General features: G+C 42.3%; 3 protein-coding genes across 4 annotated transcripts in view; all 3 read right to left on the minus strand.

Moving 5' to 3' along the window:
- Window positions 1-1,862: 1,862 nt before the first annotated feature.
- baz2a (bromodomain adjacent to zinc finger domain, 2A) lies at window positions 1,863-17,771 on the minus strand. 2 transcript variants are annotated; one of them, XM_079558782.1, is made up of 30 exons: window positions 17,585-17,771; window positions 16,292-16,415; window positions 15,405-16,157; window positions 13,291-14,913; window positions 12,940-13,149; window positions 12,401-12,772; window positions 12,245-12,305; window positions 12,055-12,163; window positions 11,865-11,966; window positions 11,575-11,785; window positions 11,446-11,507; window positions 11,262-11,327; window positions 10,823-11,188; window positions 10,499-10,753; window positions 10,209-10,423; window positions 10,055-10,129; window positions 9,792-9,957; window positions 9,652-9,714; window positions 9,418-9,562; window positions 8,742-9,337; window positions 8,237-8,675; window positions 7,758-7,913; window positions 7,508-7,668; window positions 7,137-7,202; window positions 6,618-6,901; window positions 6,375-6,510; window positions 5,219-5,365; window positions 4,894-5,129; window positions 4,661-4,804; window positions 1,863-2,896 (listed from the first exon to the last, which is right to left on the minus strand). In XM_079558782.1, the coding sequence occupies exons 2-30, from the start codon at window positions 16,413-16,415 to the stop codon at window positions 2,737-2,739; spliced, it is 7,503 nt and encodes a 2,500-aa protein (XP_079414908.1). In that variant the 5' UTR covers window positions 17,585-17,771; the 3' UTR covers window positions 1,863-2,736. The 2 variants fall into 2 exon arrangements, with proteins under 2 accessions (XP_079414908.1, XP_079414909.1); XM_079558783.1 differs by lacking the exon at window positions 17,585-17,771 and adding an exon at window positions 17,409-17,543.
- A 5,011-nt stretch (window positions 17,772-22,782) lies between these two features.
- On the minus strand, window positions 22,783-26,005 carry ptges3b (prostaglandin E synthase 3b (cytosolic)). Its single transcript, XM_079558861.1, has 8 exons — window positions 25,864-26,005; window positions 24,493-24,606; window positions 24,345-24,414; window positions 24,166-24,264; window positions 24,009-24,092; window positions 23,879-23,920; window positions 23,763-23,781; window positions 22,783-23,672 (listed from the first exon to the last, which is right to left on the minus strand). Coding segments are annotated over exons 1-8 (450 nt in total). The 5' UTR covers window positions 25,866-26,005; the 3' UTR covers window positions 22,783-23,652.
- An 87-nt stretch (window positions 26,006-26,092) lies between these two features.
- The window catches only part of LOC306964371 (uncharacterized protein), a gene marked incomplete at its 3' end in the record, with an annotated part of 3,374 nt that continues 3,243 nt past the window's right edge, over window positions 26,093-26,223 (minus strand). Inside the window, exon 4 of the mRNA XM_079558362.1 lies at window positions 26,093-26,123. Within this exon, the coding sequence (XP_079414488.1) occupies window positions 26,093-26,123 (31 nt within the window). The remainder of the gene's footprint in view (window positions 26,124-26,223) is intronic.

A 26,223-nucleotide genomic window follows, 5' to 3' on the forward strand; every position in this document is an offset into this window, starting at 1 on the left:
CTTTTGTAGGTCTTCGCTTTCAAATTAGGCGTTATACTGTTGCTCTCCAGTGGAGAAGCTTATAGATTTGGGTAAATTCGAACTGGAGGAAATGCACTCGGCTAAGACGGGAGGTAAGAGGTTCACATATGTCTTTGTGGAAGTGCTGCATTTACGCTAATTTGGGCCAGACTGGTCAGAGTCAAGGGCCCTTTTTCAGTCCCAGCCCGTCCCTGGTGTCGATAGAATATTTTTTGGAATTTAACTGACCTTGCATCACATGAATGATCGCATTTTGAGGGACTATTTTATAGCAGATCACTCCGCCGCTGTGTAGCTTATACAAACACGAAGCTGATGCTGCTCAAATGTAAGTTATTTATAATGCAAAATGGTTAAAATTATTCTATTGACTCAGACATTTATATCGTTAGTCTGGTGTTATAAGTGATTTGCCTCAGGTGCTCTGTGGAGCGGGTCAGACTGTTTTTAATGCAGGCTAGCTGATACTATAGAAATGCGCTAGCCTTGCATTAGCCTAGCGCCACGTAACTCTTCAAACATAAGAACTACATGAATTACAAAAAAAACATCTCCAGGTATCAGCAACACTCTGGATAACTAGGAAGTGAGGCCCTATGTCAAAAATCCTGAAATATCCCTTTAAGCTCGTGCATGACGGCACTTCGGACCCGAATTAACAACTTTTTGCGTGACAGTGCAGGATTTTAGAGGCAGTTGTGGTGAACAGGTCTGGGCTCATTCTACACATTAGGACATGGCTGGAACATGTGGGGGGAGGAAAACACATAATTTTAACATTTTTAAACTCTGTGTAGTCCCTTTAAGGTGGGGTTAAGAGGTTAAAATACTAAATGCATGTGAAAGTATCCGCCGACATATGAAACCCGGGACACATTCAGGTATTGTCGTGGTTTTTATTCAACTCACAGTACATTCTACAGATGCACACATTACATCACCTTGATACAACATCGTCTTGTAATACCTCCTCTTATAAATGATGGATTGGTCCTAAAAATATAAAGGAACAAATTTAAAGTCACCAAAACTGTACATTATTAAAAAGTCACAGAACACCACGTTTGGTTTTTGTCTTTTTTTTTTCTCTCTCTCCCTCTCTCCTTGTCTCTTTTTGGAAAAAAAAAAAAAAAAAAATCCACATGTCCCTTTACATCTGGCAAGGAACGTCAAAAGTTAAAATCAGTGAATCTGCGTTCAGTGTAAGTAACCAGTCGGACTTAAAAAGCCGAAGTGTGTAGCTCGTCTTGTTGCCGTCAGGAGAACATCAACCATGCACGTTTACAGAGGCCCTCGAGATCAACGATTCAGCAACGAAAGAGGAAAAAGGAATGTAAGATCGAACCAGGCGACGTTCACCTAGAACTTCATTTTTAAGTCAAGTCAGACGTTTTCTTTTTTTTTCTTTTTTTTGCTTCATTGAACAAGCTCAAGTTTCATTATCAGTTGGGTTAAATTACTGCGCTGCTACACTGCAAAAGAATTATATCAAAAGGAGTTGAAATTACTTTGAAGCTTGAGTAGTTTTGACAAGACATATTAAGTTCTTTATACTTTATGTGAACTGTATGGTATTATGAAAGCCATTGTTTATCGTTTTACTTTAAACATTCTTTTTAAGGTGTTTTAAGGTGCACAATTGAAGGTAAAATGCTTGTTTTGTTGCTTTCCGGCAAAAAGATTGGCCTGAAAACTGCACGGCAAGTAAAATTTTAGCATTTAGCCTCGTCTCGGTCCTGATTTAGCATTTTAAGTGTCTCGTTTTGACAGTTTAGTAAAATTGCGCATGACTTTGTTGAAATGGTTTGGTCAAAGACACTTATTGAACAGTAAAATTTTCCCTCATTTTGTCAGAACTACTCAAGTCGATTCACGTCAGCTAATTCGGACACTCTCTTTCGCAGTGTACGAGATGCAACAAGCGTTAAACCAACTTCTCAGTCCCAAAACCTGATCAACTCTACGCCATCTACTTAAAAACACATAAGTCTTTTTCACGCATCATCGCCCGTGCGTGAAAATGTGCGTCACTTTTGTGCGTGTGGCTAAATAGTGTACATGTGTTTACTGTGTGTGCGCAAGACTTGAAGTGGAGGTTACAACATCTACTCGCGACAGTCCAACAACAGTTTCTTTTTAACTGGCCATTTTGTCAGATGTCGAGACGTGTCTATGAAGGTAGTCTGTACACATTCACTACAAGCTATTGCTATTAAATAATCCCAGCTATTGGTTTATGTATATAGATTTATATATAGAATATATAATAAAAAATATATTGAGCAAAAGAAATTACTTCTATGCATAAAACCACATTACATTACATTGCCATAGAACGGGTTAAAACAAGGCCCAGAGTCCGTGAGGAGGTTTGTTCAGTCCGTGACCGAGGTTCTGCAGTGAGTCTGAGATAACGACACGATTCAGCACCTCGCCGTGACAGAGAGGCGCAGTGAGAAATGCAACGTGATGCTAAGAACAACATGAAGTCATAGAAGGGAATGAGTCCAGAACAGTTCAGCTTTAGGGCCCTGAAAGACGGGCCGTCGCAGGCTATAATAACAGACAAAAGCCAAAATCTATACACTGAGAACTATACATCGAAGAGTACATGTGGCTGGACATGGCTCCAGACAGTCTTTACCGTAATGCAGAGAGTAACGGGAGGTGAAAAGCACCAATAGTCCGCGGGGCTGCACGATAGAAAGAAAGTTCCTATTTGTCCTTGTCTGCATAAAACTCCGCCCAGCGGCTTTCGAAGAACTTGCTCATGGAATGTCCCGCCATCCCCACCTCAGACGTGTCCTCGTTAAACAGCTCGCAGTTACTGAAGATGAGATGAGCGTCTGCCGCAAAGTCCTCACAGCTGCAGTATCTGAAGGAGAGGAAAGGGTTTGATTAGAGCAGAGATTGGAAATGGTGGACGTGAAGGTCTACGGTGGTTTTATTTGGTACTTTATTAATGCCTTACACTACAGTAGGCATATGATATGAGGAAAAAAAAGATGGTGAAATTCGATAACTGTTGGATGTTGGGATAAAGATATTACCAACGCTAGGGGACGACATTGCCTGACATTGCTGTAGTACCTCCATATATGGGCAGCAAAACAAGCTAGTTTTTCGTTGGAAAGCATTGCACTTTACACACGTTCTAAGCAACTGTAAAGCCTGGTTTCTAATTTTTAAAAACTTTCTTCAGGCAGATATTGCTCCTGTGATGATTCTGAGTGTGACAATGTTTTCACAGTCAATAGAGGTCAACAATGATCAAGAATTCAGTCAGGACAGAAGGGGCAGCACTACAGTTTTAAACACTTGAACCAAACACTGTGTAGGAGCCAGTAGTCTCCAAGTAAACGTCCGCTAGGGGTCACTGCAGGACAAGGGCACACAGGATATAGGCGGTGACCTTTGCTACCTGTATAGAGTTGCTAGGCGGACAGGTCACACGTTTGTTGACCGCTTTGCGGTACTGAAATATGAGGTAAAGATGTTTTATTTTTGAACATGAATCGAATTGCACTGCATGAACTGATTTTAGACTATTATTGTAATAAAGGAATGCTTTTAACGACAATCAAGCCTCCGAGACTGATTGAGACCAAGAATTCAGTGAGCTAGCGCGTCAGCTAACATGTCCGTCGGCAACAGAAGCAGCTCAGGTTAGTACTGGCTGCTACACACTGTCACACAAATAATTTACTTTTATAGTTTTTATATTTATATATAAGATTAATTTGGGGTTGATTTATTCTTTTTGAAATAGGACTGGGGTTTCTTGTTTAAGTGTAAATGAAGTCACTGACCGATCTATAGACCCATTTTCAGTGTGTAATTCAGGGCTCATTTATAGACACAGAAAAGGGGGTACAAAGCACGTGAAAAGAACTGTAAATGATGAATAATATGTAGTAGATTAAAAGCAGCATGTTTTTATTTTATCATGACATATTGTTGGTTATTTTTGTGCAAAATATTGATAATCGCAGTATCGGCGTATTGTGAGATAATCGTTATTGTAAGGCGTGTATCGAATCGTGAGGTTCCCACCCCTAATGATGACGCTGGGTTAGCTACATTTAAAGCCACCAGGCTGGTTTTTGTCAGGAAGCATTAGAGCTAACGGCGCGGGTGCAATTATGACTTCAATGTGGGCCGATGAGGGTCTACATTGAAGATCTCTTTTGCCCTTTTTAGGAACATGCTCTGTCAGAGCCGTGTAGGAAGAGTCTGTAAATTCGCCATAGATTTCCTTTCGAACGTGGTCATTATGGTAAACGAGGAGGAATGAGCAGTAGCCGTCTATTAATTCTACAGTCTAAGGATATTACATTATTTTATTCAAAAATTGTCAGCGATTACTTTTTTTTCACCCAATTGTGTCAAAACAGGACTTGAATATATTGAGCAGGACCAAAACAAGGCTAAAATGGAAGTAAACTTTGACGGGAACGTTTTGATGGGAAAACAGTGACAAGGTTGACAATCCTGCCTTCTGTATCTAACCACATCTAACAACATATAAACCGTCAGTAAAGTGCACAGGTGTCTAGGTTTATCCGATTGTCTTTAATTGTGGACCATAAGCCTGTAATAAAGCTTATGTCTGTAACCATCGATAAATAAATGCACTCACGCTCCTTGCAGAAGGCGCTCTCTCATAGTGAGGAAGTCCATGGGATTTTTGATGATGCGACGGTAACCGGGCACCAGGCGAGGATTGACGGGTTCAAGGAAAGGCCAGGCATCAGCGTGAGCCTCCATCTCCATCAGAATGATCCTGTAAACGATGAGCAATAAAAAAGTATTGGAATATAATGCCATGTAGCCTGGTTTAGAAGAGAATACTGTGATGAGACCGGCACTCACTCGCAGAACGTGAGATCGGGCTGGTTGCGGGTGACCATGCGTCTGCGTTTGGCGGCCGCTGCCTCTGCGGAGGGGCGGGGCGAGGACTGGGCCGGAGCGGGTTCCTTGTGTCGGGTCGCCATGCCTCCGCTTCGCCGCGTTGTCGTTTCGTCTTCTGAACTGTCGTCCTCGTATCGCCTCTTCTTCACACGTGTGCGCTTTTTGCACGAGCGCTCGTCGAGTTCACAGTCGATGTTCTGAAAGACACGTTACAAAACATAAGACTGGTTAAGCAAAGGCCCCCCAGCAGCACAGTTACACGCCACAAAACAGAGCGTCTCCGGACCTTGGCCACACAGGTGGGACAGAACCAGTCTCCCTCCGGCACTTGGGTCATTTTGGGCCTCAGGCAGTACATGTGGCAGCCGCGGTCACAGCCGTCACACAGCAACAGGCAGTCGTCGTTGTCCCCTTTTCTGCAGACCTGACAAGTCTACGGACAGGAGCAGGTAAGGCTCATTAGAAATAAAGATATTACTACTGGGCGGCATAAACAAATAAACACGTTTTGGGACATTTACTATCGAAATCAGCATGTTTTGGGACTATTACTATAGAAATCACCATGTTTTGGGACTACTATTACTATAGGAATCATCATGTTTTGGGACTACTATTACTATAGGAATCATCATGTTTTGGGACTACTATTACTATAGGAATCATCATGTTTTGGGACTACTATTACTATAGGAATCATCATGTTTTGGGACTACTATTACTATAGGAATCATCATGTTTTGGGACTACTATCACTATAGGAATCACCATGTTTTGGAACTACTATTACTATAGGAATCACCATGTTTTGGGACTACTAGAAATCACCATGTTTTGAGACTACCACTACAGAAATCACCATGTTTTGGGACTACTACTATAGAATTCAACACGTTTTGGGACTACTACTATAGAATTCAACACGTTTTGGGACTACTACTTCAGAAATCACCATGTTTTGGGACTACTACTATAGAATTCAACACGTTTTGGGACTACTACTTCAGAAATCACCATGTTTTGGGACTACTACTATAGAAATCCCCAATGTTTTGGGACTATTACAACACAAATCACCATGTTTTGGGACTACTACTACAGAAATCAACATGTTTTGGGACTATTACTACAGAAATCAACACGTTTTGGGACTATTACTACAGAAATCAACACGTTTTGGGACTATTACTACAGAAATCAACACGTTTTGGGAAAACTACTACAGAAATCAACACGTTTTGGGACTACTACAGAAATCACCATGTTTTGGGACTACTACTACAGAAGTCAACATGTTTTGGGACTATTACTACAGAAATCAACACGTTTTGGGACTACTACTACAAAAATCAACACGTTTTAAGACTTTTTTTTTACACTTACACATTTTGGGACAACTACAACTACTATTACTACTACTAGAGATCTAAATAGTTGCTTACCACTTTAGTGACTGATCTCTCCCAGGCGATTGCTTTCTCCAACTGAAGCAAACACAGACAGACCTGAGGAGCACTGCGGCACCGGTCCAGAGCCTGACGCCAGATTCGCAGCCGGGACGTGATCTCATTCTCAAGACTGTATAAAAAAGAAAAAGAAACTGTAAAAAGAACTAATACAGAATGAAATGTTATCTCCAAGTCATAAAGACGAATAGATGAAATGGACTAAGCTAAGACGAATACCTGAAGACATCCATGGGCTGCTCCTCCCCTGGCGTGGGCGTGAGCGGAGCGAGGCGCATCACCTCCGATGGGTTCCACAGTGGTTCTTTGAGGTATTTCCGCTCGATGTTGCGCTCCAGGTTGGTGAGCCGTAACACAGCCAGATCCAGGGGGTGCGTGGGGATCCGGGGCAGGCCGGACCACTCCTTCTTTGTTCGGATAGTCCAGTCGTCCCGCGGGTCGGCGTCATGCTCGTAGAACAGCAGGTCCTCTCGGGTGGAGTCTGGCTCCGGAACGGTGTACGGCTTCAAGAAACAAACAGAGTGAGAGTCTCAAACTGTATCAGATGACTGCAAATCAGGAGTGTTCAACCTTTTCGGGCTTATGAACTACTTTTGTCAACAGTCTATGGATTTCTATTTCACATGTAGGCGCGAGAGCTGTAGGATTATTATTTTTGGCTAGTAATGAAAATGTTTATCAAGAAAAGGATTCGAAAGACAAAGGCTGTCCGAGATCACGCCTGCTTTAAACCGTTACCTGAAACTCTGGCACTGGGGTATCTACAGGAGTGTCCCCTTCATTCAGAGTGCTCTGTGGAGGTGCCTGGAAAAACAAACACCAAAATTAACTGTCATTTTTGTGTCACTTAATGAGATGAATATACGCTTTAAAAATCAAGATTATTTTATGAAGACAGATTTTTGTTCATTATGATGATCTCTTGATGATCTCATATATATATGATCTCTATATAATTCAGTACTTTCGCTAGCTCTACAAAGGCTTGATATTAAAGGTTAACCATTTTGTGTATTCGGGCTCTAAAACTGCTATATTAACCTACCTCTAACCTGAAGTATACGTTTGTTAAGCATGTAATAATTCAAATCTAAAGAAAATGTATTCACCCTGAGGTGCAGATCAGCCGCAACGACGCGCTGCTCCAGTTCCTCCACCCACTTGAGGGCGCTGATGTCCGTCTCCATGGCTCGCTCCTGCACCTGCCACGGCTGCTGCAGCGCCTCCAACAGACCGTCTTTCTGCTCCACTTTCATGTCAAACAGAGGGTCTACGGGAGAACATTTATGCAGAAGCAATTGAAATCAGCACAAGAGGCATTTACATTAATTAGAAAAGGGCTGATGGCTGTATTCTCACCATTGATAGACTTTGTGCACATTTCAGAGAGGCTCTCCATGTGTTTGGCCAAGTGCTTGTGGAGTACCCTTTCCCTGACGCCCCGTGGATGGAGGGCCTGCAGGGTGCTATACAGCTCCTCTGGAGATTTGATCCACCACCAGCCACGTGCCATCGCTGAAAAGCATGAAGCCACGTTTATTTTTGGCTTCTGACTGAATATAGGATAGTTGAAAAACGGTTTCTCTTCTTTTGAATAATTTAGGATTTCCAACAATATTAGTATTTAAAGTTGGGTCTAGTTAAGCAGTAATTATTTATATATGATGATTCTGAAGTTCATCATATATCAGCTATTTTGAGACCTGGTGCAGTCTAGATTTGGCCAAAGTGGTACTTATAAACGATGGAAAGCCAAATGCATTTTAAGATGTAGAACAGGGTGTGAAACGTTTGAGAATGTCAGAAATGGGAGTAGCGGACGCCACAGAAACACTCACATGCTGGAATAGGCCTGACCACCAACTGAGTGAAGTACTGCTGCTCGAGCTCCTGGAACACAGAGGTAGCAGGGCGGCCTCTTCGTCGGGCTGCGGCTCCCCGGGCTCCTCTCCGGGCCGGGCTGCTGCCTCTGCTGCCTCTGCGCCGCCTGCGTCCTGGTCTGCCCGGCATGTGAGGGCCGGGAGCCGGGCGGCTGATCTTGAGAACTGGGATTGGCGGAAAATTGCTTTCAAGGGCAGGGGGAAGAACCTCAGGCAGCTGCGGGACTGCTTCAGCTTCTGCGGGAACAAGATCAGTAACAGAGGGAACAGGGTGCGGCGCAGAGCAGGGCTCTTCGGCTGGAGCTGTGGGACACTCTGGTTCAGTCAGGGCCAAATCTGGCGGCGCACACGACTGAGGGTCAGACTCTGCATCAGGAGCATTGCTCTGGAGGTCAAGCTGAACAAAGAGAGAAGCATTACACTGTGTAGCAAGGAATAATGGAGGACATTTGACTGGACTAACCTGGGCAGGCGTCGGCGTTGGCGAAGACGGGTCACCTCGGGGCATTTGGGGGGACAGTTTTGGGGGCGACTGAGGTGATGCAGGTGTTTGTGGATCACTCAGAGACTTCTCATCACAGGGCTGTTTGGGAAGCAGGTTAAACCACTGACCCTGTTTCTCAGCCATGTCCTTCACACTCTCCTCTGTGTTCCCCTCTGAAGAGTCAATGCCGTTAGACAGAGCCTCCTGCGACTGGCTGAGCCTCAGCGCTGCCTGAGTCAGTTCACTGTGGGGGGACCCAGGGCCTTCCTCGCTCCCAGAGCGTGCGCTACTGCGGCGTCTGCGGCGGATCTTGGCTGTGCGTAGGTGCAGTTCCACCTCAGGTTTGATCTTCCTCGGGCGCCCGCGGCCCCGTGGTCGGCTCATGAGTGAGGCTGTGCCAGGGAGGGGGTCATCGTGTGGGGACTGCGCCTGAGCAGCAGCAGCCAGCGAAGGAGAGGACGGCACAGTGGAGGGGGGAGTGGTAGGCACTGGGGTCTCCTCAGTTTTTATCTCTTTCTTGAGCTCCTTTTTGAGGAAGGTCACAGGAACCTCAGCTACAAGAACGTCTTCTGAAGCTGTGAGGAGACAAAATATTTTATTAAAATGCAATTTATAATTGTTTTTTATCAATAAACCCAACTTTTTTTTTACTCACTTAAAATTTCTTCTGGGCCTTCAACAAGCACCATGCCGAGGTTGGGCAGGGCAATGTATCTGCGCCTGTAACGGTCCTGGCCCAGCAGAATGGCCCGCATTGTCTGAGATGATTGCAGTAATTTTTTACGGAAAAAGGCCTGACGCTGTGGAGGAAGAAAAACTTTAGCTTTATACCTGAAACTTACTGATACAGGCATGTGTGTAAGAATTGGGAGCAAACATGAAAAGTTACCTTAGTCAGCTTATCTATGTGTCTTTCAAGCTCTGGAATGCTGGCATTGGTGGGACTTTCACTCTGTAGCAGAAAAAAAATTGTACTAAACAGAAAACATTTCCTTTGAAACAGCAGTTAATAGAATATATACTCCATACATCACTGAGTTTGGGGTCCTCTTTGTATATTTTGCGGCGGCGGCCTCTGCCACTGCTCTCCAAACTCTGAGTCTCCTCCTCAGCCACTCGAGCGCTGCGCCTTCTCTCCTCAAAACATATCTCCTCTTCAGAGCGGCCTGTCCGTCGTGCCAGCGCCTCCTTCAGCCTGACAGTAAAAATGCATGTTAGCCATGGCCAAACATATGTATACATGTACTGTATGTAAACCAACTTAAAAAAAAAGAAAAAAGGAAAAATCTTACCTGCGCAATTTCCCCTCAATTATCCATTTGTTCTTTCGATAGCTGGACATATTCTCTAATGTATTGTCAATGTCACTGAAAAAAAGAGGCCATTAGCATTGATTCAACATAATGCAGAAAACAGAAAATCTTAGAAACAAGCTCTTGTTCTTACTTGGTGACAATGTTGCTGCCATTAAGTTCATCAACCAGGAAACTCAAGATGGACGCCTTGGTGTCTGGAGGCAGAGCCTGAAATGTTTTGGTCCTTAAAGTGTCACACACCTCTGTCTCATATCCATGCGACTCTAAAAAGATACGCAGCACTTCTGAGACTGTGCTGCGAGTGAGCTCCAGGTCAACCAGTTTATCCCCCAGAATCTTCACAGACTAAAGGAAAAAAAATGTTTTTATTTATTATATTAACGTACAGAAATACATGTAGCACAAAATAGTAGGACATACTTGATAATGGGAAGGCAGACCCGGGTCCTGAAGGGCAATTTCTAAAAGCTTGATCACAAGGTCCTGGATCTCTCCTTGACTGTCCCCTAAACCCAGCAGTCCCTCCTGCAGAGTGGCAAGGCTTGGTACGTCTTTAGGTATGTTCAGACCTAACAGTTTCCCATAGGCATGGAGAAATTCCATCACAGACAGACAGTGTGCGAACGATGTGCCTGACAGAACTACGCCGGGGATGCGGGACAATTCTGGCAAAAGCTGAGAAAAGCAGGGGTTATTATAGTCCTACAAAACAAAATAGAAAAATGAGTGAAGCTCTGCACTTACCTTGTGGTCAGTCAGACACATGTCCTCTGTTGGTTTCTTCAACTCCTCAGCGATCATCTGCTGCCGTCTGCGCTCCTCAAGACGTTTCTGAGCCAGAACTCTCCTCTCTGCCGCCCTCTTTGCAGCCTGCGCAGCCTGGGCGACTGCCTCTGCTTCTGCCTGCGCTTTGGCCAAGGCCTTAGCTTTGCTGCGGGCTCCCAGCACCCTCTTACCCTGGGCGATCCTCTCCTCATCAGTCAGCTGTACCACAGGAGCCACAGGCTTCACAATCCTCCTGCGCCCGCGCTTCTTTGGCTCTGCCGACTCGGGCAGACTTTGGTCTGTCGTCTCGGGCTTCCCCTCAGTTGCTGTGGTCGCTTGTTCCAGCTGGAAATAATTTATCACTTAATATCGACCACAGTGGATGCAATTTTCATCAATCATTACATTTTGTATCTACCTTTGCTTTCTTCTTCTCTTCTTTAATTTTTTTAATCTTAGCATCTTGCTTTCTCTTCAGTCTTGCCTGAAAGATTGAAAAGATCATTATATTAACATCACATATCAGTATTTTAAGAATTAATCCATCTTTATTTATTAAGCGCTTTCACACACAAGGCATAGCTGATTATTCTCAGATTTACCTTTTTCTTCATTTTCTTTTTAATTTTGGCAATTTTCCCCTTATCCTCGTCTGTAAGAGTTTCTACACAGCACAAACAAGGTCAAAAAAATAGAAAACACTTAGAAAGTTCAGATGTGCTTCGACTTACCCTTGGCCTCAAGTTGCTGCAGGAGTTTGGCGTCAGCCTTGCTGAGGAAGTCGATCATCTTGGGTTTGGGAGGTCTCCCAGGTCGACGGGGTGGTCCATCAGCTCTGCGAAGTTTTTCTTTGTCAGGGTTTGGAGGGCGTCCGCGCCGACCAGTGATGGCCATAATTGTAGAGGGAATTTCTTCATTGGCCAAGAGCACCCACTGCAACCCCTGCTCAAACAAAGACCCTTACAACGTTTTCTGACTGATTCAGACTAAAAACACATGAATGAACAGCCTCTTTACACACCCCAGGAGTCTCCCTCTCCTCATAGAAGTCTCCAACAGGCATGCGAGGGCTAAAGCTGAAGTGCTCTCTGCTCACCACACTATCCTGGTGTTTCTTCAAGTACTGAAGAAAAAGGGAATGGTAATGTGATTAACAAACAAAGATACAGGTTTTGCGTTTGACTTGAGTTTTAATCAACTGCAACATGTACCTTGATTATTTCAGGGAACTGCTTCATTCTTCTCCCACAGGGCGTGTAGTACCAGGTCTCCCCCCTCATACGGTTGTCAACTTTCCTGACACGAATCTCCCGGCGCCAACTTAATAATCAAAAACAAAAAGTGTAAGGAACAATGACACGTATCTACCGAATTAGAAAAAACATAGTAAACGACAGTTACCCGTGCTGAAGAGGAAACTGAACCTGCTCCTCTGATGCAACCCTTCGCTTACTTGAGTCTCCTGTAAAGCACATAGACAAACCGGGTCAAAAACACAGAGTTAAACAGGGTCAGAAGTGAGACAGTAAAAAATGACACTTGATTAAAGCGTATTACCGTCTTCCTCATGGTCCTCTCCATCATCAGCGGTGGCTTCTGCATCTGGTTTCGCCTCCTGCTCTGTAGCGCTACCCTCCGGCTGTTGTTTCTTTCTTCTTTTTTTCTTGGGTTTTTCAAGATCAGCAGCAGTAAGAGTTGCAACACTGGCCAGGACCGCTTCAATGGTGGCAGCAATTGTATCAAGTTCATCAGTGACGGAGCCAGGCATCCCAGGTCCAGCTTCAGTCGGCTCATCTTTAGACGCCTTCTTCCTCTTTCTGGACACCTTAGGCTTTGCTCCCTCCTCCTGGTTTTCACTTTCTTCACCCGTTTTTATTTTGGGTGTCCGGCCCCGAGGCTTACGCTGTGCCTGCTCTGGAGTTTGGGAATCTAAGGAGTGAATGAGACACAAGTATAAAAAGTAGAGAAATATGGACATATCTGGGCTCCAGAGTGAGAGGTCCATGTGCATCTTAATTTATTATTTATTGTGTGGTTTTGCCAGGAGCCTTGACATTACCCATACTATAACACCCCTGCAGCTTGGACTTGCATACCTTTTGGAGTGCGAGGTTTTCGTGGTTTCCCTGGGCTTTTCATCGGACTGGGGATAAGGTTTAGTGCAGGGCTCTCTGCAGGGGTACTGAATGCCATGAATCCATCACTCATCCTGAAACTGGGAGGCGTCATTATGCCGAAAGGCTTAACACGGGAGCGCCCGGCTGAGTCCGGAGTATCTTGTCCAAGACTCCACTGCTCTGCATAACCTGGAGGAGAAAACAGATTTAATTGAAAGTGACTTGGATTAAAGTAGGGCTTCATGATTGACATTTGTTGTAAAATTGGCATTTCCATTAAATTAATAGTACAGCAAAGAGAGAGAAACGATATCACAAGTTTTGCTGTACCTTGGTGACTTTGCTGTGACGACGCATAAGAGTGTGACAACATAGACACATCAGTAGATCCAATAGAGGGCTCTTCCATCTGTGAGGTACTGTTTAGAGAAGACTCAGCTCCATGGAAACTTTCCTGAGTGGATTCTCCTGCAGTGGTGGAGGCCAAAGTGTCATCTCTTGAGCCTTCAGCCGAGAAGCTGCTCTCTCTAGTGGTATAAGCAGTAGACAGTTCTTCAGAGGTGTCTCCGATGAAGACGGAGGCATTCTTCGAGTCTTCCATGTATGAACTTTCTAAATACGAGCTTTCATTGGATAGATATGAAACCCTTGAGCTCTGAGAAGGTCGACCTTGAATGACAGCTGAACGCTCGGAATTGAGAGCTCTTTGCATGTGTTCAAAAGAGGTTTGCCTGTCGTGGGGTTTGTGAACAGGAGAGACAATCGTAGGCAAATGTTGCACTGGAAGATCAGGTTTCTCAGCAGCTTTAAAATGATAAGGTATTCTTTGTGCAGCTGACTCTAAGTGAGAGAGGTTCCTGTCATGCATGTCTGATGTAGCCAGCTGTCTTCGGTCTTCGCAATGGCCCAGGTGATCGGCCACGGCGGACTGTAGGGCGTGGGTGGGGGCGGCGCCAAGAGAGTGCTGCTCAAAGGTGGAACTCTGAATGACTCCAGACGGAGCACTCGTCACATGAGGCACAGACACGGATTCAGCTGGGACGGACGCGGGGGCAGTCCTGGAGGCTTGAGTGGTTAAACGAGGTAGGGAGGACAGAGGTCGGGCTGTAGAGACATCGTTTCCCGCAAAAGAAGTTCTATGCGTTTCTGTTGATGGAGACACTGGCGTCCCAGTGACACAGCCTGCTGTTGGGTGCGGAGGTGCTACTTCATAATGCAGAGACGTGGCCGGTGCTAAAGCGGAGTTCCCTTCAGCACGTGCTATCACAGAGACAGAAGAATTAGTCGACGTTAGAACAGAGATAATAAACTCCTCGGACATACCGTCTGTAGAATTGGGGAAGCAGGCAGTCGTCTGAGGAGCAGCTGAGCCTTGCACATGTTTTGGAAGAGTTGACGAGGGCATCATGACTTGAGGAGAGCTAGCTGGAGAAGTCACAGGAGAACCAGAAACACCTTTCGCCTGCTGTTGAACAGAGGAAAAGAAAGGCCTTCCTGGGGATGATCCAGTGGCAACGGCGTTGGAGGAAGCATCCATGGACATATTTGTTGTTGCTTCATTAGTCGTTTCATTCCTACCAGTAAGAACAGACCTAAAGGGAGGTGAGGAATGTTGGAGGGCATCTGACAAAGATGAAGCAGAGGGTGGAGAAGACATTTGTGGAGTGGTGTCTTTGGAAGGTGGTTCCGCCTGAACAGAGGACTGGGGGGAAACTGTAAGTCGTGATGCTTGGGGAGAGGTGGACAGTACAGTTGTAGCCGCAGATGCAAGAGAGGTCTCTGGTGTCGCTTTAGCTGCAGGCTCTCTCTTAGGGGAGGAAATATTTGAAGATCGAGTTGGGGATTTTTCCACTTGTAAACTAAAATCTTCAGTATGTGAAGCAGCTTCTTTGGGTTGGTCATCGTTCCATTTCTGACTTGCCCTTTCTTTGTCATTGGACGTTTTTTCACCATCTGTGTGAACAGAGATGAAAGATGATTTTTTTTTATTCAATTGACATTAAAAGACACTTAATTAAATCCAACTTTATCACCATGCAAATAGAAAAAATAATATATATATATGTATATATGTATGTATGTATGTATGTATGTATGTATGTATGTATGTATGTATGTATGTATGTATGTATGTATGTATGTATGTATGTATGTATGTATGTATGTGTATGTATGTGTATGTATGTGTGTGTATGTGTATGTGTGTAGGTGTGTATGTGTGTATGTGTGTATGTGTATGTGTGTATGTGTGTGTATGTGTATGTGTGTAGGTGTGCATGTATGTGTGTATGTGTGTATGTGTGTATGTGTGTATGTGTATGTGTGCATGTATGTATTACTCAAAAACATACTTTAACACAAAAGTCATAAACATTATGTATCCATAAACTCTTTTTGTGATCTGTAATTAAAACATGTACATGCAATTTGTTTGAAAAGTTCACCTTGTGTAACAGTGGACGGTCCTGCTTTGTTTATGTCAGGACTTCTGTCTCTGCTGGGCCTCTGGGGTGAGACGCTGTCTTTTGTGGATGATGGGGACCTTACTGATGTTGAAGATACAGGTAAGGAGCTGCCATGAGGTGGGTTATAACTCTGGCCAAGTGTGGGCATAATGTGTGCCTGGTTTTGAGGCTGGGACGGCTGCTGCTGGTAGTAGGGCATCCCATTGGGCATCAGCCCATAATGCTGCTGCTGCTGGTGTGGATGAAGCGGGCGGCAATGAGGGTGAAGCTGCTGAGAGGAGGGCTGAGGTTGAGAGGGCTGGACAGACTGCTGCTGGTGAAGTGCCGGACTGTGATATGTCCCATAAAGGCTATGTGGACTAAAGTTAATATGTTGAGAGTTGTTGTTCCAGTATTGCCCAGCACCCATAGACATATTTGGGGGACCTACTCCAGTAGGCTGGCGCGAGCCTTCTATTCTGCCATTTAACTGGTATGGTCCACGGCTCTGGTAGTGAGGCTGAGAAAGAGGCTGGCCTAATCCAGGAGAGGGATGCTTCTGGTGGACCCCATGGCCATGAGGGGATCCCAGTGGACCATACTGAGGATGTCCTCCCCACAGGTAATCATAGCCACGGCTGCTCTGATGATGGTTAGTCAAGTGAGGATAAGAAGCTGTTGGTTGTTGGGAACCAGACACACCAGGTCCAACTACAGTAGTGATGCCATTCACATTTATTTCCCCATTCAAATCTGTCAGACACAATAAAATACATATAGATCATTTACACACATACGGTACAGAGCATAATAAATAGGCAGTAGTTTGTTTCCTATACGTCTGCAGAATTATACCACATAAATAAGCAACACAGAGCGTAACTTACTCTTCCCCTGCTGTGGGAAACTCGTGGAGGACCCGTTTGTGTAAGGAGATTCCCCTGAGGAGAGTTTCAGTCCTGAGTTTGCTGATGAGTGTGTGCCATAGTTGAAATGGTTATTTGCTTCCATCTAAGAAAAAAAAAAAAGAAGAGACGTGCAGCTGATGTTAGGATATTCAAGCCTACTTGCTCCCTTCATACGCAGTACATAATTATGTAAAAGCTTAGGCCAAGCGCACGCGCACGGTCTGTACATGTACAGCAATAGTACAGTCAACAGTTAATATACACAACTCGTCATTTGTACTTTTTACTCTACAAAACTACTATGTTCGCAAGTGTGCGGGCAGTAAAGTGTGTCAGTAACGTCTCTATTAAACGAGGAGCTCAAAATGTCGCAGCCACCTCAGTAGATGCCAGGCCTGAGCTATGAACAAACGGAATATTACGATAGAAGCTGCTCATTAGCACTGATGAGCTGCTAACACACAGCCTCCCGGTCCACCATCATGACAAATGTACGGCCCGAGCGCAACACACTGCACTGAGCTCCGTAACAGGGCATTTAAGCAGAGTATATTCTATTACAGTCATTTGTGCAGGATTATTAGGCATTCAACTTAGTAAAACAGCATCTAATAATAACACAGAGTTTCCTATTCTTACAAGGCCTTTGCAGAAGCAGGCAGTGTGTTAGCCAACTTACGCTAGCGTTTTTCCTCAAATGAACAATTTACTTAACGTTAGATAAGCCCGGCTACACAGCTGTGCTAACATATAATAACTTACTCTTATCGAGCAAAATCCAATATTTCACAAATCCTGATTGTTTACTTTTGTGTAAATTAGTAAGACATCCAAGTCTATCACACAAAACATTCGCCTTCAAGGTTATTAGGCTAAATGATCACAATAGATCTTAGCACACAGATGTTAGCGCGATCGCTAGCCGATAGCATCCCCAAAATGAGTAACGCTAGCATTGGAAGTGGAGCGGTGTTGATAGCTCTTGGCCAGGTAATAGGCACTCCGAGCACGCCGGGACACTACCAGGAGACAGAGAACACCACGAACTGCTATCTATGTTCCCTGGCTTTGTAAAAGTCAACTGCAGTGAACTTACTTGGACTCGCACCAAACTGTATAACGAGTCAGTTCCCTTTTGTTCAGTGGCTAATGTTAGCTAGCGAGCAGATGAAGTTACATTGTTTACGGTGCACGCACACAATTTTCGGAGCATCATCCTCCCACACCGCCTCAGTCTGAAGTTTCGCTTTACGCAAGTTAAATGTATCAAACCTTTCAGCCCTCGGTATCCACGGGCGCCGATGGCTTCCTACTCATCTATTAGTCAATGTTGTGTCCACAGATGTCCAGTAGATAAATAATAAACTACTAATTCCCTAACCTTTGGGGTTTAAATTAGCAAACATGGCTGGTGTGGTCCGGTACGGCCATGATCACAGAACAGGCTGAGAGCGAGCGGAGGCATCTAAACTGCACGCAATATGCACACATACACATCCGGCAAATTTAATATTCATAATAAAAGTACCTGGGCAATCAACGGCCGTTAATTGATGTGAATAAAAATAATAATCAATGATATTAATAATGTGAAGTAGTCTAAGAAGAGTTGAGGGGAAAAAATAATGCTTATTGCTTCTTTACTTTATGCATTACTTTTTAAAGATTTGTTTGAAGTATTTGTTTTTTTAGCACACAGCTGATCAGTGTATGTGATAGAAAAAAAGGCATTTCAATCGTTTCATAAACAGTTTATTAACAAGATGTCAGGACTAAATAGGGTCCAGAAGCAGTGTTGGGGGTAACAAAAGTAATGAGTTACAAAAATAAATTAATTTGTTTCAGTAACTAAAGAATATAACATATTACTGAGACAAAATACAAGAATATATGAGTGAATTGCATTTTAATGTACGAGTGAAAAAATGCCAAACTCCCCTCAAATAACATGTAACATGCCAAATCAAGTTGGACACTGGTGTATAAGATCTGCGTTTACAAAACACAAGAGAATGGGGGAAAGCAAAGGAAAAAGAAATCTCCTACTGCACTTGTGCTCGGTGGCATTTTTACTACTTTCAGTTTATATTTTGCCAAAAGTAACTCAAAAGTAACTCAAAGTAGTGTAACTCAGCTACATTTTTGAAACAGTAATATGTAATACAAACTTAATACATTTTTAAAGCTTTAATCGCTAATATAAAATATATTGCAATTTTTAAGTAACTTGCCCAACACTGCCCAGAGGTAGGTAAAGTAGCCATTTTTTTTAAACTTAAGAGTAACGTTACTTCATAAATAATTATACTCAAGTACAAGTAAAAAGTAGTGATCCAAACAATTACTCAAGTAAAAGTAAAAAAGAATTTGCAGAAAATGTTTCTTGAGTACTGAGTAACAGTAAGTCAGATTTATTTTCAATTAAGCCGTAATTGAAACAAAACATAAAATAATGTGGAGAGAAAATGGCATGAAAATACAGAAAAACGAAATATTATAAAGAACAAGGTGCACGAGGCGAACTACATCTATAATATACAGTGGGGAAAAAACGTATTTGGCCAAAATCCAATAGAATGTCTATGTGAAACTGACCAAATACTTTTTTCCCCCACTGTAGCTCAAAATTACCACCTAAATATTTACTCACAGCGGAAAAAGTAACAATTATTTTTTTACTCAACTAAAAGTACAGATTATAATTTTACTCAAGTAGAAGTTCAAAGTACTGTATGGTAAAACTACTCTAAGAAGTGCAATTCCTTCAAAAAGTAATGTAGCTGAGTACTACCCGCCTGTGTTTGGGTTAGTAAGTTGGGGGAACAAGATGGCGGCAGACATCGGGGGCACCGGCTGAGCATGTGTAGTGCACAACCATCCATCCACCGGCAAATACTTCAGGTGAAGAGGACGTTTTCTTGTTTCTGCAAATTCATAGAAACATCTCAGACGGTGTCATACATTGACTGAAAGAGGCCACACGAATTCAAGATCAGAAACTTTTAGAACAGAAACATATTTGTAAACAAATGTTATGAAAAACATATTGCTCTGCACTGCATTAACTAACTTGTAATATTTTCCATCACTTATAACATTTCTGTGGTTTTGAAGCACTTGACAAAACTTTCTTTAAGTGGCTCACAATGCAAAGTCCAACAAACACCAAATTGACAATTTCAGTTTTTTACGGCTTTAATAATAATGCATTCGTCTTATATAACGCTTTTCCAGACGCTCACAGTCGCTTTACAATTTCGTGCATTATTCATTGACACCATAGTCAGTGATGGTAAGTTTCTACTGTAGCCAAAGCTGCCCTGGGCTAGACTGATGGAAGTGAGGCTACCAGTCTATGCAATCGGCCCCTCTGGCCACCACCAACCACTCACACAGTACATTCACCCAGGTCTCCCATCCAAGTACCCACCAGGCCCTTCACTGCTTAGCTTCCGAGATCTGCCGGGATCGGGCATAGCGAAGGTGGTACGGCTTTAGGTAATTTATTGATGTGCTGAATAAAAACTAAAAAACTCAAAACAACAAGCAAGAAAAAGCAGCACAACAAAGTCTGGAACAAATGCCACTTAATATTTTATATGAAATTAAATTCACATTTGGCATGGTTGGATGTTAACAAGGTTCAGAGCAGAACTTCAATATTCAACAAGAGGAAATCAGAGTGAGACAAAAGATACTTTTGAGTAAAGCTCTTACTTAAAACAACCATTGAACTAAAATAGGCTGTTTTGCAGCTGATCAAAAGTTTAGGTTTAAACCTCCAAAATAACAACCTGAACCTACTTCAAAACAGAAATCAAAGTTCTAAATATGACATCAGTAATGAGTAGCTCCACTGTTGTTGTTGATCACATCAATACTCTTCGGTGGCATGCCTGATGCAAGTGTTTCCAAGAGGTGAGTGGGAACATTTCTCCAAGTGGTGAAGACGGCCTCACGAAGGGCATCTACTGTCTGGAACTGTTGTCAATGTTTGTAAACTTCCCTTCCCCAAAGGTTCTCAATTGGATTTAGATCAGGGGAACACGCAGGATAGTCCAAAAGAGTGATATTATTCTCCAAGAAGAAGTCCTTTGTCCTGCGGGCATTGTGATGAACTGTAGTGTTGTCCTGTTGAAAAACCCACTCATTACCACACAGACGAGGGCTCTCAGTCATGAGGGACGCTTGCTGCAACATCCACTCATGAAACTCCATTGTAATTAAATGGTCACATTTCTATAGCGCCTTTCTACCTGCTTTAGGCACTCAAAGCACTTTACAGCCACTCACCTATTCACTCTCTCATTCATACACCAGTGTACACAGTCACTGGAGGCAAGGTGGGTCTTGGACACACCTGCGGGATTTGAACCGCCGATCCTCCAATCACGAGACGACCCGCTCTACTCTCTGTGCCACCATTGCTCATTGTTCCAGCACCCCAGAGCATTATGGCGCCTCCTCCACTGTGGCGTGTAGAAAATATCTCAGGTGGGATCTGCTTCTCTTGCCAGTAACATTGGAAACCATCAGGTCACCAGAGAATACAACTTTCTTCCACCTTTCAATGTCCCATGTTTCGTGCTCTCTTGGGCATTCAAGGAGACGAGGCCGTTAAAGACATCTTTTGTTTTTCAAGCCCTTCAGTCGCATCGTTATTGAGCTGCATACGGCACCAGTACAGCTTATTTTGGGTGAGGTGGTGTCAAACTCTGGCCAAGTGTGGGCATAATGTGTACCTGGTTTGGGGGCTGGGGTGGCTGCCGCTGGTCGTAGGGCATAATTTAAGCTGACATCGTGCTGTTTAACTCTTAATATTTTAATTTTTTGAAAAAATTATGCCAAAATGAAATGGGATATTTTACGTCGGATCCAGACACGTGACCAAAAGTGAGTGGGACTGTTGAGCTCTATCTGTCAACTTGTATATCCTGATTAATTATAATTCTAGTTCAGTGACTCCTCTCCAGGGATTGGTGTTTATTTTATCATCATCATCACCATCATCATCATCATCATCATCATGGTCGATCAGATATCACCAAGTAAATAAGAGTCCAGGACCAATGTTAAGTTGTTTGCCCAGGACAAATGTTACAGCCAGCCAATCTGCCTAACCCTAATCATTATTATTATTGTCGTTATTGTCGTTATTGTTGTTATTATTATTATTATTATTATTAGTATATATTTCATTTGGTTGTGTTTACACGGTAATTAATTTTACACTGTTCTGTGATCTATGATTTCCTACTCAACCGAATGTGCCTTACAGTTTTTGTTGTATGTTTATTATAATAATACTAATAAGAATACTACTACTACTACTACTACTACTACTACTACTACTACTAATAATAATAATAATAATAATAATAATAATAATAATAATAATAATAACAATACTAATAATAATACTACTACTACTACTACTACTACTACTACTACTACTACTACTACTACTACTACTACTACTAATAATAATAATAATAATAATAATAATAATAATAATAATAATAATAATAATAATAATAATAATAACAACAACAATAATATGGGGGGTGGGGGCGCGGTGGTGTCACACTGTTTATTGCCCCGTCGAAACAAGTAAAGTAGTTCCGCCTTGACGTTAACGTTAAAACTAGGCGTTAATACGAACTGGTCTAAACCACCATATTGATTTTAGTTTAATTTCATGGCAGACGTACATAAAAAATATACATGCGGCGTAAATGAGACGTAGGGGCAAGTTGGTACAAGAGAGTAAACAATTAAAAAAAACCGGTACACCTGCTAAAGTGTGCGTACCTGTTCCCCGGGTCCCATATCCAGGGCCTATATCCACTGCCTGACTAGCAAGACATCAAAGCCTATGCCACAGAACATTCGCCTTCAAGATTGTTAGTTAACTTGTAATAGATCCATGACTTGTACTCACGAAACTTCCTTTTGTTCAGTGGCTAATGTTAGCTAGCGAGCAGATGAAGTTACATTGTTTACCACAGCATCATCCTCTCGCACCGCCTCAGTCTGAAGTTTCGCTTTGTGCAAGTTAAATGTATCAAACCTTCAGTATCCACGGACACATATGGCCTCTTTTTCATTTGAGAGTCAAATTTATGTCCAGGAAATCAATTACTAATTCTCTAACCTTTGGGGTTTAAATTAGCAATCATGGCTGGTGGAATCCATAGCTGAGAGCGAGCATGTAAACTCCACGCAAACATACACGTCCAGCAAATTTAACATTAATAAAAGTACTGGTGCAATCAATGACCATTAACTGTTCCTAAAAAATAATGATGCTAATAATCATAACGTAGATCCACCTTATACTGCGCATTACTTTTTGAAGATTAGTTTTTAAGCAAAGTAGTATACTAGCCCATCGTACAATCAGAAGTACAAGCTGTTATAGTACTGTTGATTGGAATAGGGGAAAAAGGGAATTTCAATAATTTCATAAACAGTTTATTAGAAAGATGTAGACAATAAAAAAAAAGAGAATTGTTCACAGAAATTGTACGTTACTTGAATCCCCTCACATTTTAATGACATGGTGAATATAACTGGATCACATATCTCCTTTTGAATATGTTCTTAAGGGTAAAATTAAGTTCAAGAACAGCAAAAGACATCCCAACCGTCTTCAGTTATGCAGCATCACACCACCTGCAGTCTTAACATTAGTGCGTGAGGTTACGGGTTTGGAAGGATAAAAATCAGAGGCTTAATAGAACAATCAAAGCAGGTATAATGAAATGTTTACTATTGTGTAATGTAGACTTTTAAAGACATCAAACAGTGAGGGGGGAAAAAGAAATGTAAGCAATAACCAACACTGGCCTTGTGGATACCTAATTCTTAACCATTTATGTTAGAAAAATCCTGTCAATAATCTTGGTCAGGCTGTTTGGATAGATACAAGCACGGTTGTAAATGATGATAACTTCTTAATACAGTAAATTTAAAACCACGTCTGGAATAGGTGAATCTTTTAGTATAAAAACATATTTGAAAACAAATGTAAATAACACATATTGCTCTGTTACAAAACAACTATACCATGTTTTCACCTGTCAATGTGTGCTTAGTTGTTAGAACAGCAAACAGTAAAAGAAGATACCCAAAAGGTGCAGTACAGCAAATGGAAGTGGAGATAGCTGCTCTGTACAAAACCATGCATAACAACCTTCAGCGGACTGATCTTTACACAATCGAGAGACTATTCATTTAAATATGGCTACTGACTCAAAAGTATGTACAGTTGTTTTCAATGTTTGCGTGTTCCTCCTGTCGTCAGTTCTTTTATTTTAGTCTTGCATCGATACAGTTCTCTATTCCAAATCGGGCATTTCTGGAAAAGACAAAGAATACGTAAATATACATTCATGGGAGAGCATAGCGTATGTGACTAAGAGCTCGGTGATGGCCTAAAGATACTTACTCTCATCATCACTGTCCTCCTGCAAAATACAACAACAGTCAGCACACAAAAAGATATAAATATAACACATCTGGAACAAATATAAAACTTAGATTTGAGGTCTAAAAAGGGCTTACGTCTAGATCTGGAATCTCATCACCATCCATGTTTTGCATCAACTGTCAAACACAAGTCATATCATAAAAATCTACCCTTACATAACATTGCTCCATACTATTATATATATGCCCACTGTGAAGTACTTACGTCTGAAAATTGATCGTAGTTTTCCTCATCGGAGTCCTCTGCCCAGTCTTTCCAGTTGTTGAAGTCAACTTTAAGCCACGTCAACTATCAAATGCACATATTGAATTATACAAGGCATTCAAGTAAAAGTTAAAGTTCTTGTTATAGAGGAACTCACCTTTTCTTTCTCTTTTGTTAGTCTTGGCCAAGGGGTTCCAGGCTGAGCTTTTCGTAAATAGCACAAAACTGATCGATCTGTACGTTTATGTTTGGATTCCTGGATTAGTGCAAAAAAAAACAATAAAAAGGTTAATGTTTCCAATACTAATGTTAATGTATAATATTTACTCAACTTACATTTGCATCAATGGCTTCAAAAAGGTCAATTTGATTCTCGTGCTTGACATTGTCAGTTCCTCCAACACAACTGTGCAAATAATAATGAATAATGAATGAACAAGTTTCTTTTATTCTTTTCTTATTCAATTACAGCGGCTGTCCTTACCTGAAACCACACTTTGTTTTATCAAAATTGATTTTAATGTCTTTACTGTCTGCCACACAGAACTCTATGAAAACAGAGTCCCTCCTGTCGTACCACTTGGCAGTTGCCGGATTCCTACAAAAAAAAGAATTAGGTTTTTAAACGTGTTAAAGCTAAGGTGAGAAGAAAGAAAACAGTACACAACAATAATAGTAAAAATAATGCATTCACAATTACAAAAACATTTTACGTGAGCTGTGTGTGTTTACATTTTTGTTTTTTAATCAGAAAGCACATGGGTTGCCAAGTTCTAAAGCTAAAACCACTTTGCTATAAACGTGGGGACTCCCTCACAATCAAAATTCCAGCAACCATTCTTAGTCTTAATCAGAGCTGGTGCCGGACTCCATTAGTCAAAGCTCAGTGACTGAATTCTTAAGGGTCTGAACTTATATACTACTACCCCAGCTTAGTTTGGCTTAATTGTTGGCAGTAATGAGATAAACATTAACCTGGTTTGCCTCTGGTGCACGATTAATATAAACTACCCCCAGCAAATGGTTTCCACTCAGCAGCCAACTGTTCAGCCACAACAGCTTGCGATCAAAAAGCCTTTGTATTAAGTTACTGCCCAGTGTCTGGTTGCATTGTGCTCATGTGACATTATGATGGTATTTCCAGGGGATACTTTTTGGGGGGGAAAAAGGAGTTAAAGGTGCGAGATTAAAAGGTTTTTTTCTGAACACTCCCCAGGAATACACTTTGGTTGAAATTAATCTCTCACAACTAGAAAAGAGCGAATAATACGTATAGTGACATATAGGGATATATTCAGCATATGAAATAATATAGGTGTACTATATAGCCTTTGATGAAAAGATCACATTTATAACTACCTAACCTGATGGCTCAAAGAGGGTGGAACGTTAACCCAGGAAAGGTTAGTAATGAAAAAACGATTAAATACAGCCAAGATACACAATAATCGCTAAAAAAATATTTACTCTCCCATTTAGTTTTAAACAATTCCAGAACATGATCAATGCATACGTGATCTGGTGTAACAACTTAAGACTTGTCATTCAGTGAACACTTAGCATTGTTGTTAGCCATGAGTTTACCACGCGGTACATATTTATGTAAAACTAAACGGGAGGCCACGCGTACGTAAATATTGGAGAAAACAAGTGTCAGCGCCCCGCAGCTTACACTTAGTATGAGTTTTCATTCATTTTTATGCGTGTCTGAAGCGGAGTATTCTGCTATTCTCGTAAGGCCATCCTCCCGCCTTCTGCAAAGCGTGTATTCGCTACGCTACCTCTTTACTAGCTCCACAAGCTACAACACTGTGCGTTTCATTCACCAGCCGCCATTAAGTCAACGTAAACTTACATGTCTATGTCTGCTGTAGACTCCCTCTTCGTAGGTTTACACCGTTTTGAGGAAAGAGGTATATTTTCTTTAAAGAAAGAGTTAAAGCGCAGACGCCTCTGTTCGTGGACCACTCAATTCCGGATTTAGCTGCGTAACCGAGGACAAGAATGACGCGGTGACGTAGTTCAAGCGTACTCGACGTTTCTAGACTATTCACTGATCACAGCGACACAGCTGAGGGTGATGTTTAGGACACTACAACGCTCACGGGGGCTGTTCTGTTGACAAGTGCATAGAAATGGAAACAAACACTACATTCAATACGGGATTCAGTAAGCCTGTGTGAACAAATCGTGTCATATCTGTGGCATCTAATTC

The sequence above is a fragment of the Gobius niger genome, assembly GCF_951799975.1.
Source record: "Gobius niger genome assembly, chromosome: 6".
Classification (NCBI taxonomy): Eukaryota; Metazoa; Chordata; class Actinopteri; order Gobiiformes; family Gobiidae; genus Gobius; species Gobius niger.

Excerpts from the sequence above, each read along its gene's own strand:
- baz2a (XM_079558782.1), bottom strand. The coding sequence starts at position 16,415 with ATGGAAGCAAATAACCATTTCAACTATGGCACACACTCATCAGCAAAC. Across the intron at positions 9,338-9,417 it reads AGGCCCAGAAGAAATTTTAA|CTTCAGAAGACGTTCTTGTA; the intron begins GTGAGTAAAAAA and ends GTCTCCTCACAG. Across the intron at positions 8,676-8,741 it reads CAACGCCGACGCCTGCCCAG|CTTGACCTCCAGAGCAATGC; the intron begins GTTAGTCCAGTC and ends CTCTTTGTTCAG.
- ptges3b (XM_079558861.1), bottom strand. Across the intron at positions 24,093-24,165 it reads TAACAAAAGAGAAAGAAAAG|TTGACGTGGCTTAAAGTTGA; the intron begins GTGAGTTCCTCT and ends TGCATTTGATAG. Across the intron at positions 23,921-24,008 it reads ACTACGATCAATTTTCAGAC|TTGATGCAAAACATGGATGG; the intron begins GTAAGTACTTCA and ends TGTGTTTGACAG.